The following is an 11345-nucleotide window of genomic DNA, read 5'->3' as shown; positions in this document are numbered from 1 at the left end:
GGATCTGTCACTGCTGACAGCACCACAGGGCACAGACGTGATCTTCTGCACAGCCTGCACTCCCCGAAATACCCTCCTTAATCAAAGGATGTCTGCGCGCCGGAGCTCAGCTGACCGCGCCGGGAGCAGAACGGCCTGAGAATTCCACCCCCCACCCCCCTGCGCGCCCCCTCCCCGCGGACACAGCCGCGGCCCCTCTCCCCTAACCAGCACATTAATTAAAAGCGGAAAAGAGACAGAGGCTGATGTCATTGCTCTCAGAAGATCATAAACGTAAAAGAGTCATCCTGTGAGAATCCCTGAAAATGACTTTAATGAATAATTTCAGAGACAGTTATGGCTTTGGGTAATTACTGAGCGAGAATATGAAAACCAGATTTGCAAAGCGAAGGCGATGGTCAAGCGGCCTGGCGGCCACTTTCTCCCATTAAACCCGCACCAGCTTTTCTTCACCGCCAAATTCTAGTTACAGACTTTGGATGCATTCTCTTCTTTAAAAATAAAAGCAACAAACACACGTTTTTCTGTTCCTGCACTTCTGCCTTATCCTAAAGACAAAACTGTCAGCTCAGAGCAACAACAGCCCATTTTAAATAAAAGTCAAACACGCACTGGCTTCAGTGGCCATTGGCTTCCATTTTTTCAGGAAGGAGGTATTAACGGCCACTTTGATTTAGAATGATGTCTTTCTGGCCTCTTCTTGAGGCAATGTACTTAATAAATGTTGAAAATTCCTTCTGCCCCCTAAGTAAGAAACTGTTTGTTTTAAATCCTTTCAGCTGGTGAAGCAGCAAACAAGTGAGCAGCAAATGACCCCACTTCTTACAGAAAAACCTGCAGGTCTCCTTGACTCTAGTCCTTGTTCCCCACAATGATTTGGTTGTACAATAAGGAAAGATATTTTGACATACTCCATCTGGTCACAGGGAAGCATCAGGTTAGGTCTGGCTGTTGATGATTAGTTGTGCATTAAATACACTATTTGAGAAAACTGTCTTATTAGTTGGGGAGGAAGTTGGTGAGTACCCGGTAATCTTTTATATAAACGGTTAAGCTGCTTGCAAGCCTACCTTCTTTGCTTGGAAATACAAACTGGGATTCTCTGGGCGTGTGGTCCATGTGGATTCATCCATCCAATTCAAGTAAAAGTTCATTTATGCTATGTGCAGAAAGTATTGATAAAAAGTAATGTTTGCCTGCATTGCTTTTGCCTAAGCAATGTAGTTCTTTGTTGTTAGTTTTGTTTTTGAGTCCGTATCATTCAGAAAACTATTTGTCTGAGTAGACTCCATCATTAAGGAAGATCATGGAGAAGCCACTTACCAGCACTGTGGGAAACTACACTGTGCAGCTCTTACCTGCCCCTCCCCCCCAAGCACAGTTAGGCCCCTCCTTCTCGTCATCACAGACTTGGTTGTCTAAAGCCTCATTCTCTATTCCTAGCCCCCAAGCCCTCTCTACCCCGCCCCCCAGCTGAGTCTTTCCTTCTCCTTCTGTTAGGGATAAGGGTGGGTAAAGGAGGGAGTCAAGCTCCCCCAAATGTGACATTTTCACTGATTTAGGAGGAAATGGCTCTCATCCGTTCTAGATTACATGAAGACACTTTGGAATTTGGAGTTTCAAGTTGCCTCAAAGAATTGAAGAGGGGTGAACATTTGGAAAATTTTCTCCACTGGATTTCCTGTTTATTTTTGATATCTTGGGCCCCCCAAATAGATCTTCTTGTCACTACATTCAAATCCTGGGCCATGGAGTCTTCTCCCTCTAGCTAAATTCACTGTAAACACTGGCTTGGGCTTTGCAACCTGTGTGGAAGTAAATAGCATTTTCTGGGTTTGAGTCCTTGCATTTCCCAATTAAATCGAGGTGTAGGACTGATTCATGGGGTGGCCAATTCTCTCCCTGTAGAGACTTTAAATAATGCAGGCCTTGCCCTACCTCTCCCCCATCCTTAATAAAGCCATCCTCACCCCTAGCGTCCAGTGTTTCATAGTGGTTGTTGACCGAGTGCCAAGAATGTGGGATCAGCTGCAGTGGGTGTGTGTGGCCTCAGGCAGTGGTTCCTAAATCCCGGGGCAGGGGTGGGGGGATGGGGAGCTTTTGAAAATTGAATAATTCTTGTCTCCTACCTGACATGCTGAATCAGGATTTCTCGTAAAGGTGGGGGTGAAATGAAGGCTGAATTTCTAATTTTATCAAGTTCTTCAGAGATTTTTGGATAACCAGTGTGGTAAGCTCCAGCCTAAAGTGTTCTGGAGTTGGATTCATCCCAGAGATCAGGATAGTGCCCCAGGACGCTGAAGTCGGAGGTCTGGGGTGTTCTCTGGTCCAGGAATTATACAAATATACCTAGCCTCTGTTCTGGGCATTGAGATATAGTAGGGGACAAGTGGATGCCAGTCATTCTCTTTTCAGCCAAGGAGCACTTCCACTGGGGAAAGGGGGAGGGTAGGCAGAAGAGGGTCTAGAGCCTCTGTTCCGTAGATCCATTGAGCTTTAATAGCAGGTGCAAAGACAGAGGCTCAGAGAGAGGCCTGTTCTGTAATAAGCGTCTTCCAGGTCACCTCATTAGGCAGAAACTCCCACTGTTGAGGCCCGAGGGCTGTGGGAACAAAGCAGGAGCCAGTGCGGCGGGAAGGGCAGCCCTAAGAGCCGCCTCCCTTGCCTCTCGCCTGCACGGGCACCGCGGCGAGGGCCGCAGCTGTTGGTGTAGGAGAGCAGCACCCTGGCGCTGGGGTAGAGGAGCAGCTGGAGGTCAGTCAAGGCAGGCTGTGGGAGGCTTTTCCAGGCTGAATGCACCAGGCGCAGCGAGTTGGAAAATTTAAAGTGAGGAGGGGGCCAATAGAAACTTTAACCGACTCCGCCTTACCTCAAACAAGAAAAACAAAAACGTCTTCTGGGCTAAAAATACATATTTAGAAAGTCCCTGTGCGCAAGCAGGCGGCGCGTTCCAGCTGCCGGCCTGGCCCGGGAAGGACTTGGCCGCGCGGCCGCCGATTACACCCAGCTCGGCTGGGATGGCTCCGAGCCGTCTGCCCTGACGTCAGCGAGGCTCCGGGCCCCGCCGCCGCGAGATAGGCAGCGCGGCCGGGCGCGGGCGCGGCGCTAATCACTCCCAGATGTCCCTAATAGCGGAGATAAAGACGGACGGAGCGGCCGGGAATAAATTTGTAATCAGGGCTCTACCATCTGATCATCAAAGCGGCCCAAATGCCGGGAGAATTTGAAGGGAATGTGTGTATAGGGGGGTCACGTTTAGGGGAGAGGCGGGGGACGCGATCCTCGAAGGAAACTGACTTGGGCAGGGTGGAGCGAGAACAGGGAGAGAAGTCGAACTTCTGTGCGCGTGTAAGTCAGATACGCAGTGCACTTTAACTTCACTAGCCTGACCGGCCGAAGCCGCGGAGCTGTTAGAGGCCGGTTAGAACCCGGCAGACAGTTGCTGTGCGGAGAGTACTCGCCCGGCAGAAGCTGGAGGGCAAAGCTGCGCGCTCGGAGCTGTCCGGCCCCCGGAAACGGGCGACTCGTTTCCTCTGCTGGAGTTACCTCCTCGCCCCTCCTCCACTTTCTAAACAGTTAAAAAGTACTTCGTTCTCCCACCGCCCCACCCCCACCCCGTCACCCCGTAGACGTGAACCCTACAGCACGGCTGAGCTTCCTCAGGAAGGGGGGTACTGGGGTCTCGAGCAGGGGTCTTGGGCGGCTCCAAGGTCTTTCTCTCGGAGGGATCCGCGGGCTGCGACAGGCCAGGAGTCCAGTGCGTCGTGGAGACCTGTTAGTGCCTCCTCCTTATGCAGGGGTCTGGACCGTAGGAGTTGGGCTGGGTGGAGGGAAGTGGTTCCCTCAGGTCAACGGATCCAGAAAAGACAAGCGGAGCGCAGGGTCTGGGTTCGGCCCTTTACGAGGCGTACGCCACTAGCCTCCTTCGCAGATCATCTCGTCTTGGCACCTACCACCAGTTCCTTTTCCAAATCCAGGCGCGTGGGTGGGACTCGCGCGCAGCGAGAACTCAAGGCGGCTGTGGAAGAGAAAACTGCAAGCCGCACACTCAGCGTTAGACACCGAGTTTCTTTAAAGCTCCAGGAATAGCCGAGAGGTTTCCCGCGCTTTGTAGACCTTCAGTGCAAATGCGGTTCCGGCTATTGTGGCATCCTTGGACCAGTTGATTGTCTCCTGCACTCACACCTCAAGCGCTCGCAACTGGTTCGGGCTCTCTCTGCAAAGCTAAGGTCTTGGATGTAGCTCACAAGCCTGCCTCCTTCCGCTCCCCGCAGCTTTGATTTTGAGCTCACTCCCACCCTAGGCACCCCTTCCAGCGAAATCAGCGCGCACACAACTCACCCTCCTGCTTCCTTAACAACCCATGGGATACGAGCTCTGTGATCCTCACCGGCAGCAGTCGACGGCCGGTAGAGGCATAGGCGAGGGCGGAGGGATCGAGCCACTCTCCACCACGACTCCGACTCCCGCACACTTGCTACCCTTCCTGGCGCCACCGCTGCCCCCACCTCATCGCGGGGACGACCGGGCCGCCTGGTCCTGAGAAGGGCAGCTCAGGACGGGAGGCCCATGCTTCCTAGGTGCTCGGACATATTGGCTAACATACTCGGATGCTGGGGCTTCCCACCAAGCCTCCAGAGGGTGGGGTGGGATTTAGAAGGCGGGAAGAACCCCAAGTGATCTTGCTGTCTTCTTCTCATAGTTTCGACCTGAAAAAACCTCTTAAGGCTGCCGTTAGTGTCCCAGCTGGGGGCGAAAATCCTGGAAAATTGTGACTGGGAGCAAGGAGTGTGCTCAGATCCCGCTCTGTTGAGCTTTCCAGGTTACTTCCCAAGAATTTGAGAATGGGTCTGTAGGAACGAACACACACACGCGCGCGCGCACACACACACACACACACACACACACACCGGCCGAGCCCTCTCCCCGCCGGTGCTCCAGGGTTATCAGGCGCTCGGCCTGCGCGGCGGTCTGGGGCCGGGCCCTGACAGCCAGATCTACCATCAATTTACCTTCCGCCGCCCCAGCTTCCCATTTAGCTTTTAACGTCAAATCCTGCATTTTTGTCGGCTCCGGCCTGTCTAGAGAGCTTGTGATTTCGCTGCAGGAGTGATTGCTTTTAACAAAATGGCAGCAACCACATTATCCGAGCAATTAAAACAGAGGCCTTTTAGCCGGTCCCGCAAGGGAAGAGGTTGGAAACTTTTTTTTTCTTTAAGCAAAAAAGAGAGGGAGTTAAAAGAGAAATAAATGTGTGGAAGAGAAAAGCATGGAAGCTCAGAACAAATGCCGGCCCAGCACACCACTCGCTTCCCGGGACTTGACAACGTGGGGCAGGGATGTTGGGTGGCTGGGAACACTGGGAAGGTTGGGATGTCCCATGAGGCTGTAGAGACGGATAATTTGGGGTGTCTTGCCAGTTAGGGGTTCAGCATCTAGGGTGTCAGGTCTGCTAGACGTCTGGCCCGTTGGGATTTCACACAGGTTGGAATGTCGAGATGGTGGAGGTGTCAGGCCTGGTGCTGCTGGGCCAGAGGAAGCGGCTCCGCAGGCAGGAGAGAAGGCGGGCAGCGCCTGGCCCAGACAAAGAGGACAAATTTCTGCAGCGCGGGTTTTAAAACATGTGTAGCAGCAAGCTTCCCCATAGCGATGCTGCTGCCAGGCTCTTCTGGATCTTCTCTGCTGGTGTTTAATAAACCAGAAAAAGGGTTAGACCAGCAAAAGTGCATTAAGACCCAGATGGTAAAGAGGACCAGCTACCCAAGGCAAGCACAGGCCCACATGCATGATGAAGATAACTCCTCTTCAGTTCCTGGTTTAAAAACCTCACCACCTCCACCACCGCTCTTTCCACTATTTTAGTAAACCTTTTTTCTACCCCTGGGATACGAAGTTTTCTTTCCATCAGATTAAAGTAAAGACGCAAAAGGCCGCTGGAGGCAGGAAAGGGAGAGAGCCATTCGGTCAAACCGACAGGAATCCCGAGAGTAATAGAAAATCAGGGAGCGCCTCCTTACGCCCCCCAGTGCTATAAACAAAGGCAAGTGTCTGTAAACACAACCCGCGCCCACCACGTCGGCCCAGCGCCGCCTGACCCGAGGGGAGAAAGTTCAGATCGCTTTGGCCGAGTTGTTCTAACCCCTCGCCCTCGCGTTGTCAGCTGCCCGCAGAAGAAACCCGCAGAGCCGCTTGTTCGAGCCGCTCGTTCATCTCTCCCCCAGCGCCTGCGAATTCGCCCGCTGCAGGCGGCAGGCTCAGAGCGGGCACCCGCGAGCCGTGGGAACCCCTAGGATATAGGGGGAAGGTCTGTGCCTGGAGCCGAGGTGCGAACATCACCCCGAGGATGGGTTCCAAGATGGAAACCCTCTGGCAAGCCTCCCTAACACCAGATTTATATACGTGGCATTCCATGAAACAAACCGCTTTTTAATACGTTTCACCTTTCTTCCCCCACCCCCCCCCAACTCCATCTCTCCCCTCCTCCCTCCCCGCCCCAGCCTGCCGAGTTCTTTATGGCACTACAGTTTCTCTGGTTCCTAGAGCAGAGATTCCGGCTCTAGCCAAGACTACGGGCAAAGGAGGCCTCAGGGACTTCCTTTTGGGATGTGCTGGGACTCAAGGAGACCAAACCTCAGACGGGGTGACGTCCCCGGCGGGCTAGTAGCTGGGGAAGGGAGCCACTTGTTTGACTGGACTGGGGCGGGGAAGACTTCAGACACCGCACAGTTAATATTGAGTTCCCTGTAGCTCCTTGTAAATCTAGCCCCCCCCCACCTCCCTTTAAATCCTTGGTCATGTTCGCGATTTCTTACTTGACGTAAAATTCCTTGTTACCTAATCATGGACTTTTCCCCAAAAGCTCTCCCCCACTCCCAAGGCCGGCTCAGATGAGAATCACCCTGATGGAGACTACAAGCAAAAACTCCTCTTTCCCTCTTTTTTCTTTTCCAGGATGAAAGCCTACATTTTGAATTAGAAACTGTAGACTATTTCCTGTGGCTGCAATAACTCCTGGGATCCTTCTCAAATCTCCTCCGCCTCAAACATGCTCCCCAAACAAAAACCAAAGTCCCCCCACAGAATGGCATCTGGTTGAATTCGGGAAAACAAGAACACCTTTCCACCTTTCCAGAGAACTGCCAAGACCTTTCTCAGCCCCAGGTCCTCCTAATACTGAACACTGGGCCTACTCCTGGGCTCGGGGTAGGGAGGGGAATGCGAAGGAGACAGGACTCTGATAGAGCCCAGGTCCTTTAGCAGGATTTTCACCAAGGAACCTTCCCTGTGTGGGCTGGAGCTCACGGTGAGGATTGATCGGAACTACTGACTCTTTCAAATAAAGTTAGAGGCAATCATGATAATTTAGTTTACTTCTTAATATTTTAAATATTATGAAAACAAGTATAACAGTTTTGTTTTCAAAACTCTTTTGAGGTATCAACCATTAAAAGATTGGGTTTTTTTGTAAAAAAAAACACACAGTGGTTTATTGAATACTTACAACGTTTACACCTTCAATATTAATTAAATTCCACTTAGTTTTAGAGGACCGAAGTGCACAAAACAAGTAGCTGTTGGAAACATCTTCGAATAGGGAACAACCACAGATGATAAGACAGCACTAGATACCAACCCCAACGGAAATGTTAGCGGCCCCATTTTCTGCTTTGAAATAAATTTTTATAATCCCCAGGAATATTTATATCCAAAGGCCAAGTATTAAAGATACACTTCACATACACACTATTATCTGCTGTCTTTATCTGGAAGGGGTTGGGTAAATGGGGAGGGGGCAACGCTGGTGTTTACACAGCCATGAGGGAACATTCACACACAGAGAATCTACAGACGACGGGATCCCTTACCACGCGGGAGTGTCCTCTTCATATTAAAATATGGAATGCTTTTCTTCAAATATCCACTTTTTTTTTTTTGGTGGGGGAGATGGGGAGCGGATGCCTCAAAGGGGGGCAAAAAGAGGGGAGGCAAATTGCACATAAATAAACCGGATGATTCCAAATGCAAGAAGTCCTCAGAGCGGAGCTTGGAGAGCTTGCCCGGAGTCCTGGGTCTGCTTCCGGCTCCTGGGCCCTGGCTCACGCGCGCTCTCCTCCTCCTTCTCTTCCTCACTGCTTGAGCTCCAGGGCCCAGACGTGCTGCGGCCAGCCCGTCCGGCCTTTGGTTTTCTTGTCGTTGCTGCTCACTGTGCTTTTCAAGATTTCGTTCTGGGCAGAGGAGAGGCGAAGAGGAGAAAAGTGGAAAGAAAAATTCAGAAAGGAGGCCTGGTTCCACGCCACCCCCGCACCTCTCCGGGGAGGAAAGGAGACAGTGAGAGAGCGAGTAAGGGATGAGAGGTGGGATGGTTTCAAGTCCTAGCTTTTGCAGAAACGCTGCGAAGATTTGCGCAGCCCTAGCTACCGCCCAGGCCTCCACGCGCCTGCAACGCTCAACTACCGGATAGGCAAGCTTATAAACAACCAGCCGTTTCCAAGTCGTTTATGGAGGGGCTGGGGGCCTTTTCTCTGACGCCAGATGTAGGGGCGCGAGCGGGGGTCGGCGCTAAATCTGGTTTCCCGGTTTTCAATCGCAATCCCAGGTTCGCGCTCTAGGGAAGATGGGGTGGGTTCCCTGTGCCCTGGACTGGGCTGGTGGGCAGGGGGCTCTCGGCACCCCCAACAAGGCAGTGCCCCTCCACCGCGGCCTCTGAAATCCCTAGTCATTCGGGAGGTCACTCGATTATGCACAGACTAAAGCACCACAGGCCTCAAAGAAGAAAAAGAGACAAGTGGGATTATTTTCCAGGCCCTTCATGGCAACAGCCCAGCTCCGAACACCACCAGCCTATGGACATTTGGTAGGAACTTGAGAAAACTAATTTTCAGTTATAGTTCTGTGTTACTGTAAACAACAATAACAATGATCATAATAGTATTTATTGTTTGTCTTAAAATGCTCATGCAAATAAAACAAGAAATACCCATGAAGTACACTCATCTGGGAAGTTACAGTTTAACCTCACTGCCAAAGAGGTGCATTTTGAAGTTAAAAGTACTTATTTTATGTTTACCTTTACGTCTTCTGAGCATTGTAATAACCACAAAACTCTCTTAGAATCAGTGGTGGTCTGGTTCTCCAGAGGGGGCATTAGGGATCAATAGTGAAATAATGGGAATCTAGCGCTTCTGGGCGATTTATTTTAGAAATACCTGAAAGCAAGATGGGATTGGAGGCCAAAGGAAGGCTCTAAGAGACGTAGAATGATTGGGCCTGTGCAATCGGAAGATCAGTGGGGACCCCGAGTCCAAAAACACGCCCGAAGTGCCGGTGGGAACAGCGATCGCCCGGAGGGAAGATCACCGGCGCGAAGCACCCCTCTTAACCTCCTCCCTCCTCCCCCTCCTCCTCCTGGGGCTGCTGACACCCCCCATCTCCTCAGCTTCTTGGGGAAACCATCCTCTCCAAAACCTGGTTTAAATAACCGTGGCTTAGGATGCAGCCAAAGAACGAGGGATGTCATTGCTCAGCCCAATTGGAAAGAGTCCGGCAGCACCGGTCCCCCGAACCCCGCACCCCTCTGCCCCCTGCCCCCTGGTACTGACCAGCTCCTTCTTCCTCTTCTCTTCTTTCACATCTGTCTTCTTGATCTCCGCCTTGAAGGCCTCCGCCTCGCCATTCTGGTCGTCCTTGGCCAGCAGGTCCATGAGGTAGGCGATGTAGCTGGTGGCCAGGCGCAGCGTCTTGATCTTGGAGAGTTTGGTGTCCGCGGGCACGTTGGGGATACACTCTCGCAGTTCGGCGAAGGCGCTGTTGATGCTCTGAGTCCTGCGCCGCTCCTTGCGGTTAGCGGTGCCCCGGCGCTTCACCGGGCGCGGCCCCCCTAGGCCCGGGGGCCCGGCGCCCGGCGGCACCCCCCCGTAATGGGAGTGGTCCAGGCCGGCGGCGCCGCTGGCGTACTCGGGGCTGTAGGACAGGGCCATGCTATAGTCGGGGGGCGACATCTCGGGGTGGCCGATGAGCCAGCCATGGAAGTAGGGGTTCTCCTCGTGGCTGCAGCGGCTGGCGGCGGCGGCAGCGGCGGCGGCGGCAGCGGCGGCGAACGGATAGCCCTCATGGTGCACCACCGGGTGGTGGGGGAAGCCCCCCACCAGACTCATATCGCCCTCCGCGCCCCTCCACGCGCCCCAGCGTGCGCGTAGCCCCGCCGCGCCCTCGGCCGGGGCCCCTGCTTCGGCGCTGGGCGGCCTCCCCCACCCCCCACCCCCCAGCCCTCGGGCGCCCGGGCCGGCCCGGCAGCCGCAGTCCGAGCCGCGGTTGGAAGAGCCGGCCCGGCTCTGCAGGGAGGCGGCGGGGTCGACTGCTCACTGTGAAGCTACCTCCATGCGACCCTCCCCTTCCCGCCCCTTCCCCTCCCCCCACCAGCCCGATCTGGGTTCTTGGGCGCTTATTGTTTTAATGAAATTTTTGGTTGTTGTTTTGGTCCTTGAATGTGATTTTAGCAGCGAGTAACGTGTCCTCACTCCTCTCGGGCTCCCTCGGAGGGTTTTCAGAGAGGTCTCAGTGCATCCATTTTCTCAGATCCTCTCCTTCTTTCAGGGGAAGGATCTGGGGCCCTGCAGGCGCCTCGGAGCGCGAAGGCGGCGGCTCGGGTTCTCGGAGGGGTCTGCGCGGCGGCCGAGGGAGCTCCCGGGTGGCGGCGGCGGCGGTTCTCGTGGGCTGGACGCCGTGAAGGGAGTAAGCGGATTTTCCCAGCAAGCTCTCCATGTACAGCTACATCTTTAGGGCTGCTCGGGTTAATATATGTCGTCAGAGGCTCCTCACGCCAATCCCGGGGCGCCAGGGGCGGTGCCTCTCGTTCTCCGTAATAAAACTTTTTGATGTTCTCGTTGCTAATTGTCGAAGTCCTCTTCCAGGATTGGCTGCCCCTTCATAACCATGAGATAATTAAAACGGGGGGGGGGCAGGGTTAAAAAAAAACTTTTTTATCAGCCAGAGGTTAATGCAAGTGTTTAGCAGATGCTTTACTATTAAATTATTTCCCCCCCCCAAGTCTCAAATCTTGACGAATCTCAAACCAGGTATAGTATCACTCTGCTTTCTTTTCTGGCTAAAAAAATTAAAAAAGGTGGAGGGGACGCAGATATCTCTTTTCTAAGTGGTTTTGTAGGTAACCGAGGCAAGAAATAAGCAGGCAGCTTCGTGCCATTTTTGCGCGGGTGGAGTGGGGGCCGGGAGCAGAGGCAGCGGGCGGCGGGGGCCCCGGCAAAGGGGCGGCTGGGAGCCGGCGCTGTCGCCTCGCCGAGGGGAGCGGCGGGCGCGGCGGGGGAAGGCTGCTGCTTTGACTTGGG

The 11345-nt window shown here is 53.4% G+C and overlaps 1 protein-coding gene across 1 annotated transcript; it reads right to left on the bottom strand.

Moving 5' to 3' along the window:
• Positions 1 to 7922: 7922 nt before the first annotated feature.
• HAND2 (heart and neural crest derivatives expressed 2) lies at positions 7923 to 10257 on the bottom strand. The gene is made up of 2 exons (XM_002912680.4): positions 9600 to 10257; positions 7923 to 8225 (listed from the first exon to the last, which is right to left on the bottom strand). The coding sequence occupies exons 1-2, from the start codon at positions 10152 to 10154 to the stop codon at positions 8127 to 8129; spliced, it is 654 nt and encodes a 217-aa protein (XP_002912726.3). The 5' UTR covers positions 10155 to 10257; the 3' UTR covers positions 7923 to 8126.
• Between the last annotated feature and the right edge of the window lie 1088 nt (positions 10258 to 11345).

This window comes from Ailuropoda melanoleuca, chromosome 5, assembly GCF_002007445.2.
Source record: "Ailuropoda melanoleuca isolate Jingjing chromosome 5, ASM200744v2, whole genome shotgun sequence".
Taxonomy (NCBI): domain Eukaryota; kingdom Metazoa; phylum Chordata; class Mammalia; order Carnivora; family Ursidae; genus Ailuropoda; species Ailuropoda melanoleuca.
The sequence above is the reverse complement of the archived record's forward strand: the minus strand, read 5'-3'. Positions and strand labels throughout refer to the sequence as shown.